This window comes from Plecotus auritus (assembly GCF_963455305.1).
Source record: "Plecotus auritus genome assembly, chromosome: 4".
Classification (NCBI taxonomy): domain Eukaryota; kingdom Metazoa; phylum Chordata; class Mammalia; order Chiroptera; family Vespertilionidae; genus Plecotus; species Plecotus auritus.
This window is the reverse complement of record NC_137775.1, coordinates 124,027,143-124,052,584: the sequence shown is the minus strand read 5'-3', so window position 1 is coordinate 124,052,584 and position 25,442 is coordinate 124,027,143. Positions and strand designations below refer to the sequence as shown.

General features: G+C 37.4%; 1 protein-coding gene across 6 annotated transcripts in view; it reads left to right on the top strand.

Annotated features, from left to right (window-relative positions):
• The window catches only part of GRM8 (glutamate metabotropic receptor 8), a 774,265-nt gene extending 749,682 nt beyond the window's left edge, over positions 1-24,583 (top strand). For 5 of the 6 annotated variants that reach the window (XM_080666922.1, XM_080666923.1, XM_080666921.1 and 2 more), the window contains exons 10-11: positions 17,177-17,423; positions 24,010-24,583. In XM_080666922.1, coding sequence (XP_080523048.1) covers positions 17,177-17,423; positions 24,010-24,059 — 297 coding nt within the window. In that variant the 3' untranslated portion in view covers positions 24,060-24,583. Of the gene's footprint in view, positions 1-17,176; positions 17,479-24,009 lie in introns of all 6 variants that reach the window. The other variant, XM_080666924.1, reaches the window with a different exon arrangement.
• Positions 24,584-25,442: the final 859 nt, after the last annotated feature.

Genomic DNA, 25,442 nt, shown 5'->3' with positions numbered 1-25,442 from the left:
TACACTAGAGGCCCGTAGAGACCTGGAGCACGAATTCATGCACCAGTGGGGTCCCTCAGTCCGGCCTGCTGGATCAGGTCGAAACCAGCTCTCCGACATCCCCCGAGGGGTTCTGGATTGCGAGAGGGCACAGGCCAGACCAAGGGACCCCACCAGTGCATGATCAGGAGGGATGCCGGCATTGACCAGCCGAGGAGGGACTAGGGGGGGTGCGTGCTCCGGGGCATGTCTGGCCTTTCTCGCTCAGTCCTGATCTGCTGGACCCCAGCAGCAAGCTAACCTACCAGTCTGAATGTCTGCCCCCTGGTCATAGTGAGCAGTTGAGAGGCCTAAGTAAATCATTAGCATATTATACTTTAATTGGTCGAACAGCTGACTGGATGACCAGACACTTAGCATATTAGGCTTTTATTATTATAATATGAGTGAGATGATGTAATACTTGTCTTTCTCTGACTGGCTTATTGCACTTAGCATAATACTCTCCAGTTCCTGCCATGCTGTCTCAAAGGGTAAGAGATCCTTCTTTTTTACAGCTGCATAGTGCTCCACTCACTTACTGATGGGCATTTGGGCAGTTTCCAGATCTTAGCTATTATAAATAATGCTGCTATGAACATAAGGATGTACTAGTATACATTCTTTCTGATTGGTGTTTTAAGTTTCTTAGGATATATTCTTAGGATATTTTCTAGTTCAAATGGCAGTTCCATTTTTTTTTTTTTTTTTAGGAAACTCCATACTGTATTCCATAGTAGCTGTCCCAGTCTGCATTCCACCAGCAGTATAGTAGGGTTCCCTTTTCTCCACAACCTCCCCAGCACTTGTTGTTTCTTGATTTTTTGATAGTAGTCATTCTGAGAGGTGAGAGGTGATACCCTATTTTTGTTTTGATTTGTATCTCTTTGATGATGAGTGACTTTGAGAAATTTTTCATATGTCCCTTGTCCATCTGTGTGTCCACTTTGGAGAAGTGTCTATTCAGGTCCTCTGCCCATTTTTTAATTGGATTGTTTGTCTTCATTTTGTTGGGTTGTATGAGTACTTTATATATTTTGGATATTAACCCTTTATTTGATGAATCATTAGCAAATATGTTCTTCCATGCGGTGTGCTCTCTCTATAGATGTGAACTTGACAAAGAGCAATTTTTATAGAGCCTGATTGGAGTGGGTTCAGGAGAGAATAGAAGGGAAGCAAGTGGATTAAACAAATAGAGGCAACAATTTCACTGAATTTTTCTGCAAAGTGGTGCATATGGGTATTTTTTAATGTTTGAAAATTATGGAATCACAAGTTTTCTTTATAAGATGGATATGATAGCCTGTTTCAATTACAATGCCATAGAAATGGGAAAATTGATAACGTTAGGTGAGAGAGTAATTATCAGAAGTGCTGTCCTTTAACAGTTGAAAGAGATGGAATTTTGTGCATAGGGGGTGAATTGGCTTTAGATAGTAATAGGAGAAAAGACAGAAATAATTATTACTGAAGCCAGTGTGTTACTAAAAGTGGTATAAAAGTGTTTGAAAGTTCTCTAATTATCTTTTCTGTTTTCTCAATGAAATAAGAACTAGTTACCAGATAAAAGTGAGGAGAAGAGTAAGTATTTCAGTTTTAAAGAAAGAGATGTGAATTAGTCATGTTCTTGAAGAGTGGCGTAGTTAATTGAAGAGGACAATCTAATAGAATTGAGGGCTCACTGAGGCGCAATTGAGGCTTATCATTAACAATTTATAATGAGGCTAATTTACAACAAGCTCACTTTTAGCTTTCCTGTGGGAAAACGGTATAGAAGTAGCAGTGAGTTATATTTAAACTGTTGGAAGTCTATTTTCTGGACGCAGCAATTACAGAAGAGAGGAATAGTGAAGGGGAGGGAATTTGCTTAACAATGTTTTCAATGATAGACAATGAAATCTAAGACAGATAAGGAACAAATAGAGGAATAGGAGAGGGCATAAATATGGGTGTGTTAGAGGAAATTGTCAGATTGAAGAATTATTAGCATTTGTACAGAAGGAATAGGCTTGCAACAGTAGGGTAGTGGTCAGAGCTTGGAATTTTTTATTTTATTATTATTATTATTATTATTTTATTTCAGAGTGGAAGGGAGAAGAGAAGGAAAGAGAGATAGAAGCATCAATGATAAGAGAGATCATTGATCAGCTGCCTCCTGCACGCCCCACACTGGGGATGGAGCCTGAAACCCAGATATGTGCCCTGACCGGGAATCAAACCAATTCTGGTTCATGGGTCTATGCACAACCACTGAGCCACACAAGCCGGGTCAGAGCTTGAGATTCTTGAAGAGACTTTGGCATGTGTGCAGTTATTATTAAGACAAATGGGATAAAGAACAAGATTATTGCAAGTGGGGATGACAAGAAATTGAGAAGCCATGGAACTGGGTCAATATAGATTTAGATAATGATAACAACACTACTGGAAGAGAGAAAGAATTAGCCTGATATATCACCAATATTATATAAAAGGTACATTATCCTCTTTCTTGTTATTCAGCTTTTTAATTCTATTTGTAACAGTTGTCGCTCTTTGATTTTAGGCAAGTGATAAGGGAAGATATTGCAACTTTATAGTCAACATCACATATCCAAAATGTCCTATAGCACTTTATGGTCTTACTTTCCCCACTCTGACTAGGGTTTTCAGAGTTACTAACTGGATCATGGGTTCAGCCGGATGACCTGATCTAATGACCTCTCTGGCTTGGTTTGTTTCATTCCATCTTCTTGCCCCTGATCAGCACTTCAGGAAAACAAGATTTTTCTAAATCCCTTGTATTTGACAGAAAAGCTGGAGGCAGAAATACTTCAGGGAGGATATTGATACTGCATAATATTAACACCCAACAGTAGTGTGCTATTTCAGTACTTTCAAAACACTTTTTAAAAATACATTATTCACAATCAACCCTGTTACTTTATCAGGTCAGGAATAACTTTTCCTGTTTTACATATGAGAGAAAGAGACTCATAGAAATTAATTTATTGGCATGGGATCACCACATTCAGGGATGGCAAAGTCAACCATTATCTTTGGTTTTCTGACTCTCTGAGTAGAAGTGCCTTTCAATTGCACCACATTGAGTCTCTAGAATATATTAGTCAGCCTTTCCTAGTGTATGCTGCTGTAATAAGCAGCAGTGGTTTATTTCTCCCCCACAATACATGGCAGTGATTACAGTTGCTATAGGTCAGCCTCCATCTGGAATATACTATTCTTTTGGCAGAGAGAAAAAACAAGGGCCAATCACTAAATCCTGTAAAGCTTCTGCTTAGGCATCTTATATAATAAAGAGGTAATATGCAAATTGACCCTCACACCATCACACAAGATGGCCGCCCCATGTGGTCAAAGATGGCTGCCTTCATGTGGTCAAAAATGGCCACACAACATGGCCTGCAGGGGAGGGCAGTTGGGAGGGACAAGGCTTGTAGGGAGGATAGTTGTGGACAATCAGGCCAGCAGGGGAAGGCAGTTGGGGGGGACCAGGCCTGCCGGGGAGGGCAGTTGGGGCAACCAGGCCGGCAGGGAAGGGCAGTTGGGGGGGACCATGCCTGCTGGGGAGGGCAGTTGGGAGTGACCAGGCCAGCAGGGGAGGGCAGCTAGGGGCAATTGGGCTGTCAGGGGAGCAGTTAGGCATGGATCAGGCTGGCAGGGGAGTGGTTAGGGGGTGATCAGGATGGCAGGCAGGTGAGCAGTTGGGAGCCAGCATTCCCGGATTGTGAGAGGGATGTCCGACTGCCAGTTTAGACCCGATCTCACAGGGGTGCAGGCTGGGCTGAGGGACATCCCCTCCCCAAGTGCATGAATTTCATGCACCGGGGCTCTAGTGGTATATATAATACCTGTTCACAGATCATTGTTTAAAACATATCACATGATAGGGCCCTGGCCCCAGGTAGTTCAGTTGGTTGAAGCATCGTTCCAATACACCAAGGTTGTGGGCTCAGTCTCCCATCAGGGCACATATAGGAATCAACCAATGAATGGTAAATAAGTGGAACAACAAATGATGTTTTTCTCTCTCTAAAATCAATAGTTTTTAAAATAAATAAATAAGAATATCAGAATTAAAGAAAAAATATGTCACCTGATAAACCTTGACATTAATGGAATAGAGAAGAAAGGTATTCTCTAACGAGTGATTCTGAAAATTACATGACAATGGGCAAAGATGTATAACTATTTGAGGGCAATAATATACAACAGAAACTCATGAAACAAAATAGACACAGGGGAAGGCCTTGCAGTAGAAAGTATAAATATCCAAAGAAAATAAATAAATGATAGAACTTGGCAAAGTTTACTCTGTGGAAAAAGTGCTCTCAATGATAATTCTGTAGCTTAAATGTTTAAGAGTATTCAGAGATTGGTAATATTTGTTTCCAGTGTCAAAGACATTGGTTAGATGCAGTGTCTGATATGAACTAGCTGAGGGAAAGAGGTCAAAAGAGAAAGCAGTACATCAGGCACAAGTGCTGAGTTGCTGACTGTGGAATTTTAAACTATACATTGGCAGCCCAACTTTCTTTTGTAAGTGCTGTGTTATACAGCTTCCTTTCTTATAAAATCCCTCAGGTACTGAAGGCTACATAAAGTGCCTGAAATGATTTTTCTTGAAAATTTAATAGAAAACTTAGCTTGGTTCTTTCTTTCCCTAACTAAAGACCAAGGTGACTGAACCTAGGAATAAATCGAATGGCTCGCGGTTATATTTGATAGACTAGACATTTTGTTAGAGTGTGGTAATGACTTGAACAAGGTCAGTTGTTAGAATCCGTCTGAGAATATTATAGCTTCATTTTTGTGATAGCCATAGACATTATCCTTCACCCTTCCCAACCCTCACAATTAGCCTGAGGGACTACAAATCCACCACCTGTAGAAAAATAACTCGAAGTATATGCTCTGAGTATACAATGTTATTTCTCACATAACAGTCTAAAGCTATTTCCGGTTGACTGGCCCTCTCCTCCATATAGTGAGTTAGGAACCCCTGTTTCTTCCATCCTATGGTTTGGCCACCCTCTACTACCTCATTGTCATAAATACCCAGTCAGCAGAAAGGCAAAGAGTTTGTGGAGAAATTACACACACTTCTTGGTTTCTTGCAATCAATTCTGGAAAGCACTCTAATGACATTTGTTATTTTTTTCATTTGTATTGGTTGAAAACTGGTCAAATGGCTACACTAATTTTAGTCAGAGTTAGGCTCCCCCCCAGAAACAAGTCCATAAAATGGAAAGAAGGGCACTTGTTTTGATACCTATGCACACCCATTTTCTCAATTAAAAGTGTGTTTTCCACCCTGGCTGGCATGGCTCAGAGGTTAGAGTGTTAGACAGTGAACCCAGCGCTCACAGGTTCCATTCCAGTCAAAGGCACATACCCAACCCGCTTGGGACATGTGCAGGAAGCAACCGATTGATGTGGTGCTCTCTCTCTCTCTCTCTCTCTCTCTCTCTCTCTCTCTCTCTCTCCCTCTCTCTCTCTCTGTCTCTCTCTCTCCCCCTTTTTTCTTCCCCCTCCCTTCCATTCTCTCTAAAATTATTGGGAAAAATACCCTCCAGTGAAGATTAACATCAACGACAAAAAGTATTTTGTTCTCCTAAATTTCTCCTTGGTAAACTGCTACATTTATGACTTGGCACCTAAAGTTGTTTGTTAGCAGTAATAAAAGAAAAAAAAAGTTTAGGACTATTTTTCCATAAGATTAAAATAGAGAGTACTCAATGATAATGATATTTCTCTATGGCAATTAAAGTTTTCACTTAGATGCAATTATTCTGAAGCATCGATAGTTTGAACATACTTAGAACTCAATGTATCAGATTTACCAATGGAATAATTTGTCTACATAATTCTCTACTTCTACTCCTAGGAACACAGTTTTAATAATAGTATCCAGATGGTCCTCCAAATTTAGAATAATTTGTGTTCTAAAATCCTGTTTATAATTGATTTGTGGTCTTTGAGATTTTACACATACAATAGTACATATGGCAATTGTCTTGATGGCATCCATAAAAGTCTATTTAACCCATCATCTAACTAAGATACAGGATTTTTGCAATAAAAATGTAATAAATATTGTTGTTGTGATTTTGGTAATTCACATAAAAAAACTAGAAATAAAAAGTCATTTTCTGAATATAAAATATTTAATTAAACTGTTGATATATAATATATAAAGCAGTGATTATAATGACACATACTTTATTTGATAGTAGCTGGGTTTACTTTTTTATTACTTAGTAAAATAAAAGTTATACTATTTAATATTTACTTTTTCACACTTGGAAAAGTCTACATTCTATCACAGTGAAGTATGGCCAAAGTTAGCCCCAATTTAAAATACTTGCAATAAGTCATAACCAGTTTTGTTGCAAAAAGTCCCTACACACATTTACATGAATTCTGGTATCTTATTAGGCAGCCTGGCGAGCCATTTCCACACAGAAATATGCAGTATGAGAAATGAGAAATAGCCATTCCCCTCGATATCAGCTACTTGTCACTCCTGAGCAATAATGCTTACATCACTTATTCTAGGTGTAAAATTCACTGACTTAAGGTAAAATACAAGATAATGTAAAATATAGCTTACTCAAAATCAATATATTAAACCAAAGTCTTTTACTGAGTCTACTATAAGAAACAAAAAAGAGTATTTAAGATCCAGGCTATGGTCATGAATATGAGTGGTTGAGATGGAGTAAAGGACAAGATCATTGGAAATGAGGATGTTAAGGAAATGATGGGGGATAGAATAATCATGCACCTGAATATAGAATTTTTCAAAAATAATCACATTGCTTGGGCTAGAGAGCAATACTGGGGGCCGGGGCTAGATAGCAAGGATGAGAGAGCTATCATTATTACAAAGGCCTGAATCTTCCCATATGGTACTTAGTGCCAATTTGCATGATCAGTACACATGGCAGCTGATCACTGGTTTGACATTAGTAAGCATGATGACTGGGGAAGGTCATCATATATATGGGTAAAGTGTTAATTCTCCTGAATGCTTCACCCAGAGCTGGCATTCAGGCAGACTCATGTGTCTATATCAGACATGACAGGGGACCTATATACAAAGTCCAAAATAATGTTAGGTCTGAGGTTTTTCCTCTGTAGAAATCTGGCTACCTTGACCTTCATATGTCTTTTTTTTTTTAGAATAAAATATCTAATACCCAAATATACCCTTCTATAGGTTGTCTCAGAAATGTGATGTGATGAGTCCAGAATTGCCAGGATCTAGGCATGAATGTGACAAGAGTAGGTACAAATACAGCTGAGAGAAGAGTCATGATCCTGGAGTTATGGAACTCACCCTTTGAGATGGAATTACATTATATCTCCCAACTCACCTTATTTTGGGGTTGACCTTAGTAAAGGGACCAGTGTTAACAGTCAGGCTCCCCAGAGACAGTCCGTAGATAAGAGGTGAGTGGAGATCCTTCAGTGCAACTGAAATTAGTCTTTTCAACACTTGGTATTTGTGGTCCCCAGTTTGCCTACCTACTGTGTTGTCAATAGCCTCTCTCTGGTGGCTATGTGCTGACAATTTGTCTTCTGATTCAAGGGAATCCCTGTCCTCTTGATGATCAGTGGTTCCATCAGATACTTCTCTGATCTGGCCAGTGCAAACTCAATGTTAGTATCTTCATTTAAAAGCATTACTTTATTCAGCTCTTTAGGTTCATATTTCAAACTAGATGATTCCAGCAAGCTCAACAAGACATAGTTCTAAGAAAACCAGAGCATCTTCAGGATCCACAGTGAGGATTTTTATGAGGAAGGTAGATGGTTGATAACAGCAGTTTTGAAGAGAACCCTCTGAATTCTCAATTAGATGTTAATTCAGGTGCTTTAACCGAGTCTCAATTTTTTAAGAAATGTAGCCAAACTCTGTTAGAAAATTGATGATTTTCTGATTTGGTGAGGTTTCAAGTCATACTATTCCTATACTTTCACCTCTCAGTGGATCTATGGGAGCTTCATGGTGCGTGGTAAGGATATGGACTTCCAAGTCAGACAGCCCTCAGTTAAAATCTCAGCTTTATCTTCATGAGTGTGTGACTTTGAAGATGTTATTTAAATTCTCCAAAATAGACCCATTTCTAATATACAGGATTATGGTGAGGAAATATGTGCATAAATATTTGGCATAGCACTGATACTTCATCCTCAATAACTGGTAAGAATTATGATTGTAATTATTGTACAAGACCTAAACTTATCTCTTTAATCAACATCAGAAAATGCTGAGATGCTATTATTATGTTTAAGCACAAACCAACTGCAATCACAGGACTTTAAAAATGCTTTGAGTGATATTAACTCTATGTAATATATATCCTATCTAATAAAAGAGTAATATGCAAATTGACCGTCACTCTAACACACAAGATGGCCACTGCCATGTGGTCAAAGATGGCTGCCTCTATGTAGACACAAGATGGCCGTCACAAGATGGTTGGCAGGGGAGGGCAGTTGTGGGGGACCTGGCCTGCAGGGAAGGGCAGTTGGGGGCAACCAGGCCTGCAGGAGAGGGCATTTGGGGCCAATCAGGCTGTCAGGGAAGCAGTTAGATGTCGATCAGGCTGGCAGGGGAATGGTTAGGGGCAATCAGGCAGGCAGGCAGGCGAGTAGTTGGGAGCCAGCAGTCCTGAATTGTTAGAGGGATGTCCGACTGCCTACCAGGATCGGGCCTAAATGAGCAGTTGGACATCCCTCGAGGGGTCCCAGATTGGAGAGGGTGCAGGCTGGGCTGAGGGAGACCCCCCACCCCCGCCCCATGCACGAATTTCATGCACCAGGTCTCTAGTCATATATAATTATATAGTTCATAAAGTTTATTCTTATAATAAGTATTTTTTCTCCCTGGCTTCTTCCTTAAAAAATTTAAACTTTTGTTATTTGTTCTCTTCATGTATATATTCCATTTATTATGTTTTGTACCCATTCAAATAGACACTATTTAAATCATTACAATTAAAATATCTCCATTACTCTTATTCTCAGTTCCAACCATGCTGTTGCAAAATGATAGAGAACTAAAAGGCAGCATTGAAGCAGGAGTCCATAGAAGGAAACCTTAAGAAAATCATCTGTAAAAGAGAAAACAATAAACAGTTAGCAAGTAGAGGCCTCATATTCATTTGCATATGTCACAATAGAAAATGCAACACCATTGTTTGAGAAATTATTTTTTTATGTTCCATAAATAATACTTATGTAGAATAATTGAAAATTAAAGACTAAATTTTATTTAATAATGCTCTATTTTAAAACATATACTTCATAAAATGTCTATGGGGCTTAAATAAAAAATAGACTATTTATTAATGCAAATATTGAATATCATGCATATTTCATTACAAGCACTTATTATACTAGTAAGTCCAATATGTATTCTTCCTTCTTTAGAGGATTTTGAATGTCCTTACACTTCTCCTTTTCTATCCATTGCAAAGCTGATATTCTACTTGTTGGTTGATGCATTATTATTATTATTTTCTGCATCTGGTTCCCACCATTACCAACAAGTCCAAGGTTAAGAATTCACACCTCACTTGTGAACCTGCCCTGTTCTGCATCACCCTTTGATTTGACCCTTTATTTTGCTAACACGTGCCCCAGCCAAAAAGTGACATGATGAGAGGCTGCAAATGGATCAGAGCAAACCCACCTTCATCTCCAATAATGGAAAGGCAATGCAATGTCTCTGACTTGTGGGTGGGTTAGCAACACTCTGATGTCTACCCGACAGGAGAAACATAACACTCATGATGCTGATTTTTCCCCGAATGAAATTAGACTGATTATTTGAATGTGCTGACTCTAGAGTTTCCCATAAGCATAAAACACATTTACTTATGAATAAATACTTTGTGCCTGTGTGTGTGTGTGTGTGTGTGTGTATACTACTAAAAAGGCTAAAATACTTGAGACTTATTTTGAGAGAGTGGTATTATTAAATCTTTATTGTGTAAGGAATGGAGGAAGATGAATAGAGAAATATGATTAACATTAATTAATGACAATAGGTATTATTTATTGATTGCTATGTGTCAGGCACTATGCCAATATGTTACAAGCACTGTCTCTTTAAATCCTTTGAGTAAATCTATGGAAGCTTATAAATAGTGTGAGTGCATTACCCTCAGTTATACAGCTCTTACATGGGGAAGTGATCCAAGGCTGAGCCCACAGCTCTTATATTACCAAAGTGGAGACCACTGACTTTTAATTTATATTTCTTTTGCTAAGCTGAGAACAAAATGGCCTATTATTGACATATTTACAGTTTAAAAGAGCATCATATTTATCTATCGAAGAGTTTCTGTTCCCTCCTAGATGTTGATTTGAGGTTTAATGGGGCCCTCAAATTTTCTGTTTTCTAGTTTAGAATCTGATTTATTGTCTTCCTCTTGAAACTACAAGGGTTATTTTCTTTAAGTACTAAATTAAAGAGTAAGTACCTATACCACCTCAAAGAATATAGGAAATTTATATCATCCAGGCAGTATTATAGGTGTTAAGTTAATAGCAGTAAAACAGGTTAAAAAAATCCCTATACTCATGAAATTTTTATTCTAGTTAAGGGAAATAGACAATACATAAATTAAATTAGTAAAATATATAGACTTTCATGGTAGAAAATGTTAGATGCTAAGGAGTAAAATACAGCTGGGAATGCAACTTATGGGATGGAGGTTACAATATTTAATGCTGTGTTCAGAAAGGGTCTCACTGAAAAAGAACAGTTCAGGAAAGACCTGAGGGAAGTGAAGGAGTTAGCCTTTATTATAAAGCTCCAAAGTAAAAGCATGCTTGGTATGTTGCAGGAGGCCAGTGTGATGGGAAGAGAATGATGAGGGCAAGAGTAAACCAGATCAGTTCAGAGGATCTTATGAGCCATTGTAGGGACATCATTGTAGGGAGTCATGGTAAAGTTTGAGAGTAGGGGTGACCCTTATAAAGAATGACTATTCTGGTTGATGTGTTAAGATCAATCAGGTGATGAAACAGAGAAGAACAAGGATGAAAGAAGAGAAATCAGTAGGACAGTTATAGCGATAATCCAAATGAGGGATGATATTGGCAGGATTAATGTAGTACCAGTAGGGGTAGTGGAAAATGACCTGTCTGAATAAATTTTGAAAGTAGAATCACTAGGATTTTTCATAGATCGAGATTGTAAGAGAGGAATTATAAAGTTTTTTGTCTCAATAGCCTGAAAGATGGAGTTAATAAGACATGAAAAATCACTAGAAGAGCAGGTTTAGGACTGCTATGGCATTCAGTTTTAGGGGCATGCCAGACATCCGAGGGGAGCGAGAAGGTGATTGAATTTCCTGAGGGCAGCCTGGGATTTGTGAACAGGTAAATGGTTTCTAAGGCAGTGCTATCTACATAACTTCTGGGGCCTAGGAAATATAAAAATACAATCCTATTTATTCAAAATGTATTAAGAATTTACAAAGAGTGACAGTAGATCATTAAACTAAATATGAGACTCTTCTGAGTGAAGGGACCACTATACAGGTAGTACACACAGGAAACCGGTCCTACTTTAAGGCCATAATTCAAAATTGATGATTAAGAGAGTAATGTAGATGATAGGTAGGCAGATAGATAGATAGATAGATAGATAAATAGATAGATAGATAGACAGATGATAGATGATGGATGGACATTTAAAGACTAATGTCTGGAGGCTTCAATGTAAAAATTTTAGAGAGATGAGAAGGATCCTTTAGAATTGATGAAAAAAAGAAACAATGGTAAAATATATTATATGGATTTGGAGATGGTTCATTAGGGTCCAGATTCAGCCAAATGAGTCGGGTCATTGCATCTAAGGTTTTGCCCAATTGCCTGGCCTTTTACTAGAGTTTGAACTGTTGCATAGTGGATTGATTTGGGGCTTTTACCACCCAAAAGGCAACTCCATATTTTCTCTGTAAACTTCTCTATAAATTTTTATAAAATCACTTCCAGCAATTAACGAGATTTTGAAGTCCATTCACTGAAGCCCTGCTGAATAGCAGAAGAAAAATCATTTCCAGATGCAGGTGCCACTTTGGCAGACACAAAGAGAAGGGAATAGATAACAACAGTGGCGAAAGTCAGCTTTAAGTATGAATGTAGCTTTCTAACTGGTCAAACTATGTGCAAAGCAGCCAAATGGAACCCGGCTTACTGTAGCAAAAAGTGAGACTAAACCATCCAGGGCAAGGCAGAAATAGTCAAGAATAAATAATGAATGTGTTTACTACATGGCACAAACCTGCCTTGGTGTTAGGTCTAAGAATTGGTTACCTTAGTTACTAAAGCATTGGAAACGTAACAGCTTGAATATCAGAGTTATGGAATTCTGTGTGCAGGTAGCTGGTTGAAGTAAAAGTCCGACCTTTCTCCTTTAGTAATATAATCTCCCTCCTCACTCTTCTTAATGATCCAGGCCAAGCCCTGCTTTCAGTAGACCCTGGATGTACACAGATGACCCTTCAGAGAATGAAGAGGGAGCTATAATAGGTCTCAGAAAAGATATCATGTTAGTAACTCCTTTGTGCCAGCTCCTCCCTGGCTAAACCCAAGATCACTTCAGTCTACTCAGTGCACCTGACTGCTTCAGGTTCAAAATGTCCATGGAGCTTGGAGGCAGAGGAAGTGGCAGGCTATCAGTGTATGTAATAGAAAAGATACTCTCTGTCCTCCAGGTATTAATATTTTGGAGTGATGGGGCAGAAGGTGGGGCATAAAAAACAGATTGGAAGAAAGAAGGTTACATTAACATTTCCAGTGCCATTGTCTGCATCTTTCAATGGATTTATGTTGGTTACAGGGAGTTAATCTAGTTCTCTCCCACATTCTGGTGAGCTACAATTTGATACAGAGAGCCAGTGTGTTATTCCAGGACTGTAGCACAGACAGGGAATATAGCCTTGACATCAGCAAATAGAATTGACTTTGGGGCATAATTTTATTCAGCCTACTTTGAAGTAAGATCACAAAAGCCTTTTTCTTGACATCATATAGTTAGATGATGGCTGTCAGCTATTCAGTAAACAGAACTGTCTGCTTTGGATACAAGCTTATAAACCCCTCTCTGGTCCTATATAGCTGGAAGAATGCTTTGTTAGCATCCTTTCAGATTCAAAGCTGTAGGGCAAATACCTTCGTTGTGTTACTACTATGTTGTGCCTTTGAGACATTTTATAAAGATTGTCACACACCTTATAACCCTTCTATGAGAAAAGTATTACTTGCCCCATTTCATAGGGAAGAAATTAAAGGTCAGAGAGGAAAACAAAATCATACAGCTGTCCAGTGGCCAGGGAATTTTTATTAGAGTTTGGATTATCACTGGGTGGGTCGACATGGGGCTCTTACCACCCACACAGCAACTCCAAAGTTTCTCTATAAATGTCTTTATCTCTAAAATAAACAACCACCCCCACCCCCCAAAAAAAAATAACAGACTATAAGTGGTGCCATTTCTTTCTTATATGGCTCAAATAACTATAATTTTCTGTGGATATACAAAAATCTATGAGGGTTTTTTTTTTTTAATTAAGTGCTCGCCTTCAATCTTTTAATATAATCTTTCCATTTCTTCATACATATGGGAGATAGTCAGAATCCTATAAGCCATGATATTTCACATTTAGTTGCCCTAGAATGAAAGGAGGTGGCATTTTTATTCTTTGTTTGTTTTGTTGTTGTTGCTTTCATTGGGGTTATGATAGATGTGACTTTTTCATTTCATTAAGTATTTAAAAATGAAGTTCAACCTACTGTCAGTGCAAGGCCCTCTAACAAGTGGTAGGCCCCTGTGAGATTTGGGATTTTAGGGTGTGATTTTGAACAGGTGCTTTTCCTGAATTAAATTCACATTACAATTTTTCAGAAGCTGTTTTAAAAGAGCACACAAGTAAGCTCAGCGTTTTGGTGGAATCTGACAGCACAGTGTCCAGTGGAGAGCTTGGAACACTGAGCACAGTACTGTTCAGTCCTCATGTCTATGTGTATTATATCTTCCAACGAGATGGGGTGCTGAAAAGAGAGACTGCAGTAATGCATCTAATGTGGAATCTAGAATTCCAGAATTTTCTTCATGCCTAAAATTCAGCAATATTAAATTTACCATATATTTCAAACATAATTTTAAATCTCCATTTCTGTGTTGAATAATGGAAGAAAATTATCCTTTATATTTAGGGCAGCAGAGAAAATTTACAAGATTTTCAAGATACAAAGGTGTTTATGTATAACTTGAACTTGTACTGTACATTTTAGCAAGACCAACAGATTAAGACATAAAAATAATCCAGCTGTTCAGTGTGGTGTTCCTGTTATCTCATGGCTGTTTGATGTCTGGAATTGTTTTTTTGCATGTTTGCTTTTAAGCTAAATTGACTTGCAGGGTTTTACTGGGACAAAACTGATGGTTACCTATTTGATCGGCTTTGGAATATTCACCAGTGTGCTTGCTATGTGGCTATATCCTTTCCTTACCTTTATGTCCTTTGTCTGCAGCCCATTTGCTACATAGCAATACTAATTGGAGAATAGGTAGGAATTCAGAGAGGATTAATCAACCCAGGAGTAGTTTATGAGTATGCATATGATAAGTTGCTTAAAAGTAGGTGGCAAAACTCAGGGAGATTTATAAGGCTTAAAAGTGCAGGTCCACAGTTTATCAGAAACTTCTAAATTTTTTTTAAGTGGGGCACTTGGTTTATTTCTGATGCAGTGACTCTCAGTACAGTGGGCAGAGGAGGGTGTGGGATGAAGGCTAGTGGGAAGGCCTTGTCCTGCATGGACTAATGTCCAGCGCCTGGTTCCAGGCATATGTCTCCTAAAACCACTCTTGCATGGCCGTTGAGTGACGGTGGGGATCAGGGTCTCCTGGAGGTCATACATGCCCTCTTCCTTGAGCTGGTCCTGGCTGCTGCTGATGTAGCATAGCACTTGCACCCTCTGAAAGAATTACTCACCCACCGGGCAGACACTGCCTCCTGGGGCAGGTAAGTCAGATCAAGGTAGACAAGGGAGCCAGGTGAGGCCTCCAACCTACCTGGCCGTTGCTGGCTGACTCGGATGGGTCCGGGGACTTTCTGTGCAGGGGTGCCAGACCTCTCTTGTCACTCGGCTCGCTCTGGGAACTGAGTGGTAGCCCCTTGGTCTTAGCAGTGATCACTAGAGTGGGTTTGGGGTTGGCAGTGCTGGGGGTGGGGCGAGCCAGGGACTTCTGGGTACAGTGGATCTCTATCAGCTGGGCCTGTTTGAGGGGCAGCAGCTGGGGGCAAGGTGGGCATTGGTGGGGGACCCTGAATCAGGCAGCTCTCCATGTCCTCGTCTGAGTCTGCAGTGCCAGGGTCAGCAGGCACGGGGTCTGAGTCAGGCATTGTGGGCCAGGGACTCGATGATGGTAAACAGCATCTTCTCAGCCCCCAAATTTCCTGCCTGCTCCTGGGACCAGGTGCTGCTCTCACTGGAGCTGCCAGGGAATGTGGGGACTGTCACCATTGGCATGGCCTAACAGTGCTCAAACTCACAGGGAGACAGTAGGCGCAGGTCCACATTATGGGGGAGGACTGAAAGTGGTAGGCTCAACCTGTCTCACTCATGGTGACAGGGGGCGGTGGCACCACCTGTTCAAAGGAGATGGACAGGGACTTGTCCTCTTCTGTGGAGTGTAGGAGCTCACTCAGCGGGCAAGGAAGGCGTGGTCACCATGGGGGAGGGGGGGTCTTAGTTCTTTCTAATTTAACGTGGGTTTCATTTATTGGCAGTTAGCATGAGGTCATGCCATGTAGTAATTTATGGCTTTGCTGACAGATAGCTTTGGGATCATGTCTCTTATTAGGCAGGTATGCATGAGCCCAACATGCATGAGCTCAACTGAGGCTATGCATTGTGCTGCTGACTTGAGATGTCATCAGCCATGTGTTGTAGCCATTACTGATGTGCGTTTGACAGAGTGGAATATTATGGGAAGCAGATTCTGTACAATTGTGTAAATCAAATTGACTATAAATCATATCTTCTTGAAGATATTCACACACCAAACCATAAGAATTTTCTGAGTTATTATTGTGTCTAGAGTCTTGTGTAGTTTCTTCGACGTATGTAAGAAAAAATATAGATTATTGGCTCTAACAAAGTTTATTTTCTAGTTGTGCATTTCATATAATTTACTACAAGTTCATATAAATGATTATAATCACATTGTTACACATTAGTGAAGTGCTCTATTGTTTTCATTTTTCATTTTATTAGGCACCAAGAGTAAAATTAAAAAAAAACATTATCATTACGATAAGATTTATTATTGATGACTTCCTGGAGGAAGAGAACTTTGAAACAAACCATATTTTCTCTCACCTGTTGAAGGGTATTCACATGCTCACAATATTGTCTTGTGCAAAAAGACAGCCTTAATGGTAGATGAATTGAATAGCAAACTCAGTAACCTAATGGTAGATTTCACAAACAGGGACAGTCTCCATACTAGTGTCTGAAGTTCTCCTCATGGTTTGGATAAATCTTTGCCTCAAGTCTTTACTATATGTTAAGAGAAACTGTCTCCCCTAGGACCAGGCAGTCCTGAGGCTGGTTCAGGTATTTAACCTTGAAGTTGAATGTTTTTATTTATTTATTCATTTATTTATTTATTTTAAAATATTAATACTGTGTATTTATTTCCCCCCCCCATTACCTTTTATCCCCTCTATGCCTTCTTCCACCTCCACCCATCTCCTCTACCACCCAAAGTTGAATGTTTTTAGAGCCTTTATTAAAAAGGACACAATTAGTTTGGGTCCTGGGCTTGCCAGATACAATTTGATGACTTTACATTTTCAGAGGTATTATTAGAGTGAACAGATATTAATGAGGATCATAGACATGTTGTCTGTTTGTTTTAACAATTGGACTTCCTAAACAATACAACCTTACCCACATTTGCAGATGGGATAAAGAAATGCTTGACTATAATTAAGGGCAATTTCCATAAGTACCTTCTCATTCAAGTTTAGCAAAGAAACTGGAATAATTTCAGAAAACGATTGTTATTTGCTTTATCTTAGATCAGGTTTACCAACATTAATTTTTTTTTTCCTCCCTTCAGATGTACATCCAAACAACAACACTTACTGTCTCCATGAGTTTAAGTGCTTCGGTGTCTTTGGGCATGCTCTATATGCCCAAGGTTTATATTATAATTTTTCATCCAGAGCAGAACGTTCAAAAACGCAAAAGGAGCTTCAAGGCTGTAGTGACAGCTGCCACCATGCAAAGCAAACTGATCCAAAAAGGAAATGACAGACCCAATGGCGAAGTGAAAAATGAACTCTGTGAGAGTCTTGAAACCAACAGTAAGTCATCCGTAGACTTTCCGATGGTCAAGAGCGGGAGCACTTCCTAATAGATGTACGTTGAACATTCTTCTACTAGTCTTGGGGTCTGCGCCACATGGCTCCAGGGGCATGACGGTACTTGCACACCATGAGACCATCATGGCTGTGAGACCCATTTGGTTCTAACCAAATGTCTTCAAGGTGCATGGCTCTTCTGAAGAGCATAACATGCACACACGATCTCTTTACAGAGTGTGACACTCAGGTCTCTCTTTGGAGGCATTACTGAGCTTGGAACTATCTTCCAAATATAAAAATTATCTTTGCATAATTAGGAACAAACCTTTAATCTTTGTTAGTTCATTATTGGTTGCTCTTTATAGACTTAATAGCTACCTAATATTTATGGGACATACTGTCAAAGGTCTTGCACAAATAAATGTCATTTGGATATTTGGGGAAATGAGAAAACTGGTGAACCGACATGTGAGGTTAAAGGATAGTTAATACTTGTTTCCCCCAAGTGGTCCCCTTCTTTGGCTTCCTTTGACTTCCCTCCTTGAATAAATTAAGATAATTAGAGCTCTCCCCTGAAAGCCTCATGATCCTGAAAATAGAATCCTTTCTACAACCACCACTGTATTTTTCCCTTCCTCATCTACCTTCCCCAGTCCAGCCCTAAAAAAGCACATGACAGTGATACACTGGTACCAAGGTAATCCAGGAGAGTTTAACTGATCTATGCAGTTCTTCTTGGTATCTATGGAAAAGTAGCAAATGGATTGAAGATTTGTATTATAAAAATACCAGAAACCTGAGTATAGTTAAAACTAACAAGCGAAAGTAACCAACATCACAGTACTAGTTCTATAGATGGATCAAAAAGAAATAAAAGCTAAGGCATTTGAATTAGAGTGGCTTCCTGTCTTTTGGGGATACAACATGTGTATTTAATAATTCAGGCTAAAATCCTGTGCAAAACTACTGTCTTCCTCTCAGATAGCTTCAGCAGTCTGTCTCCCCAATTCTCTGCACTTTTGACATGAAATTCAGGGAAGATTAAGAGTTGTTTTTATCTGACTTAATTATCATAATAACTTCTATTCTTCACTAGATTTATAAACATCAAGATTTCCAGACGAACATTGTCTACTCTAAATGCCCCATATTCAGAAATATCCTTAGAAGATAAGTATTGATTAATTAAACTTATTGGCTTCGATTACTATCAGACTTCTTAGAATTATTAGCCAGATTTAGTGAAGATTACTTCCACTAATACCAAATGTAGTCACTTGTAGAGAAATAAACTTTTTAATAAATCTACAGACACTCTCCACATATTCACCTTTCTGCAAATATGCAACCTTGAGAAACTGCAAGAAAAGACATGACAAGTATGGGTTATCATAAAACATTATTACAATCATCTCTGATTATAGGTAAGCAATTTACTAATAATGGGCCTATTTGGTCTCTTAGCCAAAGATGTCCTATAGCTACTCTCAATGCATTCAGGGTAGAATGTTTGTGATTTGAGGGCAGAATTTTATCTGTGTTTTCTGCCTTGAAAGCATCAGGGCAGGAAGTTAAAACCTATTGTAGAATGCCAGGAAACTGCTGTTAGCCAATGATACATTTTGAACACTGACACTTCTCAGTATGATCTACCAGAATCTATAGTTGTGCTTGTTTATTTTAGTCTGAATCCAGAAAACTTTATATGATATGGTTGCAAATAGAACAACCAAAGATACAGTGAAATAAATACCAGTGATCCCGGACTCATCTCTGGACTGTAGTGAGAAAAAAAATTCATCAGCTTTTCCCAAACTTTTAAAAAGTAAATAGGTTCCTTGAAGAGGAAAAGTTTGAGTGTTGCTAAAGACTAATCCCATAGTATAGAAATAAGTCTCATACATTTTCTTTCCCTTCTATTTTTTTTTCTGTTGGTGATGAAATTATCAACAGAAATTATATAACATGTGTACATTTCCCTGTTTTCTCTGAAATAAGAAATATTGCAATTGTGGGACAAGTATAGAAGGTAAGCCTGTAATATTCTTGAGGAGTTGATACTCACTTTTAAAATATAATGAAAGTTGAAAGGGTGAATCAAGAGCAAGTCAATTACTACCTAAATGAAGGTTAAATTATACTTTGGAGATTTGAGTGCATCCATCTTTTATAAGAGTAGTTTGGGTTTGAATAAATTGCACCCAAAGTTTGCACATTCAGGAGAGACTGTGCATGAAATCTTCACACATCCTTACATAATCCCACTCCAGGTAACCACTGTTAACCTTCGCTCACTTACACGACTAGTATTGTGAACTCCTGTGTCCCTGTTATCTTTACTACATGTACCAGTAGTTTTAATGGGGTCAAAATTCCTCTAAAAGTTTCAATAACTTGAATACGTAAATGCTATATATGGCTTCTAAAAGTATGACTTATGTCTTTAAAAGTGTAATTAAGTACTAGAAAGGCCTTTGCCATTTAACTAGTACCATCCTTCTTCAGATTTAAACACCTCCTCTTGAAACGGGTGGAGTCTATTTTCAATAAATCCAGGGCTGATTAATGCACTGATACAGCATCCGTGTTGCTGCATTCTCATACTTTCTGCTACCAGACTTTTGATAAATCACAACAGTGAAGTGACAGTGGCATTCATGAAAGTGTTTTGTAAACTGTAAATCACCATCTAAAGGTAAATATATCATTGTTGCCATGAAAATATAGATTGGTCTGTGGTTAATAGAAAAGAGAAGACATAAAATTCAAAAACTGTTGTTTTAGCATCCCTCTTTCTTTTTATAAACATGTTGAGGATTTTGATGATTATGACTATGGTTCTATTCTTGGGATTTTTTTCTGACAAATTTGCTGTGTATTTATGATATGCATGCAATCTTTTGTCCTTTGTGGCCATGGAGTAGCTTCACTAGTCCATTATTTTTAAAAACTTCATCTTAATGATGACTTGTTAATGCCAGGAATTCTGGTCACATATTTAAGGTTTTAAAGCTTCAAAATGCAGAAAAAATATAAGTAATGTGAAGCTGGAAAAAAGACCAACAGGTCCATTTTACTTACTAAATTTGCAGAATCCTTCATGCCAAACAAAACAGGACCTGTTGTTTCATAAAAGTTTGGGAAGGGAGTTAGAAACAAAGTTGATATATATGAATTTTATCAACTGTATCCAACTAACAAAGACTGTCACATGATATTCCTTAAGCTATGTTCATGCATAATTCATGAAAACAGCAACTGTTGAAGGTAGATCTGCTATCTCTAGCTTATGAGCACAGTGTGGTGTGTAGTCAGGAAATTCATTGTTGCTGTATTCTAAAACTATTTTTCACATTAGCATAGTCATTATCTTTGTAAAAATTCTCTCTATTAACTCATCCGTACATCTTTGATGGATTTCACTCTGTAATACTTCTGGGATAAATCCTTGCCATTTGCAAGATTTGTGCCTTATCAGTGATTCCATGTTGACTAAGTGATTGGTTGTCAGAGCCCTGCACTCCCTTTCTAAACATTAGAAAAATTAAGATTGCTTTCCCTTTGTAAATTATAGTCTCAATTCTCAATAGAATTCTATCATCTTTTCCTCTGGAGATCACTTCTAGGAGTTCAAAAAATGAAGTATGGATCTTTAACTAGCTATGGGCTTTAAGTTGGAATGATCCCTAAAGATGGTCTACAGTAATCTAAATCATTTTATATTGAATTAACACCTAAATATCATCTCCCTCAAGACCTTTCTGGGTATTGTTCTTATATTTCAACCATATTTTTTCTTTCTAGCTACCCACGGATTTGATAAATATTTTGTATATTTTTAGTTACTGTTGAATATATTGAATAAGGCATGCAATTGAACAACCTTTTTAAGAGTCATTTTCTAACTCTTATGACAATTTTTCTTTATCTTGCATACAGTTTTATGAAAGGCCTTCAAAAACATAGTTGAAGATTTTATTTTCTTTTAAGAAATTTAGAGACATTTGAAAGCATTATATAAATTAGAAATAAAAATAAAATAATAAAGCAAACAAGCATAAAAATCATTATGTTTCACTTGGAAAGGTAAGTAGAAGAACAGAATTCTATATTGATTCCTTAAGACACCAGCTGGTCCTTCACAAACCTATTTCTGCTTCCATACTCACAAATCTGCTTCCATGCTCACAAAAAAACGTTTTACGTTTTTGACCAGTGATGAAACTGAGGACCAGTGAACTTTTTTTTACTCATTGTGCAAGAAACATAATTTAAAACCAGGTCTAAAATCTACTTCCTTTCCACTGTGCCACAAAAATAACCTAGGAGTGTGAACAATATAGTTAAGATAAGCAGATATGTCACCTATTTTTGGCATGAAGCTCATAATATTCAAGGATATTAAACATAGCAAAAATATTAGCACTACCTTGGACTATGTATGCTAATCTTAGTGATGGTGAACTTGGCATGATCTCAGTCTCTGGTAAGAGTTTATCTGGTCAATCACCAGTGGTGATGTCCATTAAAATGGAATGAGTCTGATTGCCAATTGTTTAAGAGGAAGAGCTTTACAACTTCCTTATTCAATGTTCAAAAACTAAATTATTCATTTTTTTTTACTTTAAATCTTTTTTTATTTTGTATTCAGTTGGCATACAATATTATATTAGTTTCAGGTGTACTTCCCAGTGATTAGACATTACATAACTTACTAAGTGATTACCCTAATAAATCTAATACCCATCTGACACCATACATAGTTATTATAATACTAGATACCTGATGTACGGAATTTGTACAAGAGTAGGTCTTCCTTCCTCTGGCTGCTGGCACCAGCTTCCCTCTGGCACCTGGGACCCAGGCTTCCCTCACAGCCTGGCTTTGTCCAGAAGGTCATCTGGAAGGACGTCCAGTCTAATTAGCATATTATACTTTTATTATTATAGATTATTGACTATACTCTCTATGCTGGGCTTTATATCCCTGTGACTATTCTGTAACTATCAATTTGCATTTCTTAATCCCTTCACTTTTTTCTCCCATCCACTCATTTGGCAACTATCAAAATATTCTCTGTATTTATGAGTCTGTTTCTTTTCTGCTTGTTCATTTATTTTGTTCTTTAGATTCCATATGTAAGTTAAATCATATGGCACTGTCTTCTTCTGTCTAACTTATTTTACTCAGCACAATACCCTTGAGATCCACCCATGTTATTGCATTCTTTTTTAGGGCTGTGTCATATATATATGTTCATGTATCACCTCTTCTTTATCTATTCATCTACTGATGGACACTTAGATCGCTTCTCTATCTTTGCTATTGTAAATAATGCTGCAATGAGCATATAGATGGATATGTCTTTCAATTTCGAATACATACCCACAAGTGGAATTGTTGGGTCTTTCTTTGTCTCTTGTTACATAGCATTTGTTTTAAAGTCTATTTGTCAGCTTTTTTTTTTTTTTTTCATTTCCATTTTCAAGAAGTATCTTTTCTACCCCTTTACTTTTAATATGTGTGTATCTTTTGATCTGAAGTGAGTCTTTTATAGACAGCATATGTAAGGAAAAGTCTTGTTTTGTTATCCATTTAGCCTCCATATAACACTAAATTATTCTTTAAAAATCTGTTTAATCTTGAATTGGATCTATGTAGTGAAACACACATTTTGCATTCTTTCCATATATTTCTTCTTCAGATTATTCATTCCAGAATTCCATAGAAAAATAAGACATCACATTTGAATTTTAGAACAGAGATTTATTTATTCCATCACATCTTTCAAAAACCCAAAGGAATTCTTTGGATTTAGATTCTCTGGAAATATAAGCATGAGTATAAAATTGACTTAGAATATTTTCTTATTCATATCTTTGTAAAAGTCTTACAATAATGAGTTTTACTTCATAGTAAGTTGGTACTAATATAATTAAATATTTATATCCTTCTTTGAGTCTATTTATTTTTTAAACATCTCCATTTGTATCCTATGGATGAAAGCAGATCATAAATATGTATTGGCAATACACATATTTACTTAAATATTTATAAATATTCTATGTACTCGGTATTTTATTATGTTTCTTTTTAGAGTCTAAAAGTATTATTTTTAAATGGAAGATATATTCATTTTCAAAGTACAACTAATTATAATTAGTAGCCCTTTTTGGTCATCAAAGTAGACTCAAAAAATTTAACTGAGACTTTAATAATTTTTTTTTCATATTGCAGGATAGATAATTTATTTGTTCTTTCATTTTTCATGTTGCAAATCTTTATTAAACAAAATACACATAAAATTATATTTTACCCAAGTTTATCAAAGATCAGAACTGTTACATTTTTAATTTTCTGCTAAATACCTATACCATAAGTGAGGCTAATGGTTTTACAGATTAAAATTGCTGCAGCATTTTATTTCTACAATCATTGAATTCCTACTACATGGTAAAAATAATAAGTAACATAGTACAAAGTGAATATTACAACATCAGTCATCATGGAATTTGAATTTTAAAATCATTTTGTCAAAATAATTTTTTATTATATACTATTAATGTGTCTTAATTTATCTCAACAGCTTCCTCTACCAAGACAACATATATCAGCTACAGCGATCATTCAATCTGAAACAGGGAAATGATACAATATGAAGAACTCTGGTATGTGATCTCAAACAATGAACATGACACCACCAAGACTCACTCCTGGAGATCTCTTTGGACTACAGTCAATCAAATCCATAGTCAATCTTGTGAGGAACAAAAAGTAGCCATGAGCCAAAAATATCAACAACAGAGAGTGAAGAAACCCATTTTATACAATACAACCAATGAAGTCTCAAGCTAAAGTATTGCTTACTCACAAGCAGTTAAAAATAAATCACAAAAGGAAAACTAATGTTAGCTTGTGAAAAAAAAATGCTGTTGAAATAAACCATGTCTGATGTTACTCTTGTAAGTATTTTTCTGTGATTGTGAGAACTCCTGTTCCTGTGCCACATTGTTCACTTGTATAAGACAATGAATCTGTTTCTTGTAACGGCTGATGGATTGAAGCCCTGGGTTGTGCTAAAAATAAATGCAATGGTTGACGCATGCAATTTTTTATACAAATAATTTATTTCTAATAATAAAGGAATGTTTTGCAAACGTTGAGAGTTGTTTCGTTCCAGTTTTAAAGCCAGGGAAAACTCCGGTTGGCGTTGGCACTTCTGCTGGCGCCTAAGTAAGCCCAAGGAAATACAATTTTTGGGAAGAATGTGTTTTTGTACATTTGTGTGTATATGAAGAAGACTCTTTTATTCCTATGTGAAAGAATTTTTTGTGGGAGATTTTGTGGGTATTTCAAGAATTATGTGGTAGTTTTTTCATAATAGTTGTTTCTTTTATGAAGAATCAAACAATAGCTTGAGGTGAATTGCTTCAGGTTTCAAAATTAACAAATGATGAAATGCGTTATGAAAATCACCATTTTAAAGTTATATCAGAGTGTCACTTAAATTTTCTGTTTTCTAAGTCAGAACTTTTGCCTAATGAAGTAGTCCAAGGTATGTATTATTAACCTTTTCTCACGTAGGCCCAGTACTCACTGAAATCCGTGAAGTAATGGGCCTTATCCAGTACATTCCTCAAAGCACAGAATTAGCATATTTAATCTCTTGGCATCACTAAAGAAACCACAGTTCAGATAATATGTCAGTGCTTTCTTATTTTCCAAATGAAAACATTCATTGGTTCATAGAACAGTGTCATTAGAGAGAGAGAGAGAGTACTGGGAGCTTGTGTCATGCTAATAAACCATGCTAGGATGGATAAAGGAGCCTGTTAAAGGCTTTCAAATCTGTTCCCATTTTCATAGAGGGCTTCTCTATTCTACACAATCCCAGAAATCCATCAAGTCAATGGGTCTCTACAATCATTTTGTTAGTAAATGTTCTCTCCACTGAGTTAGGTTGGATGGCTCATTGCTCTCCTTATAGATATAAAGAGCTGTAAGTGCTCTGTAGCTTCA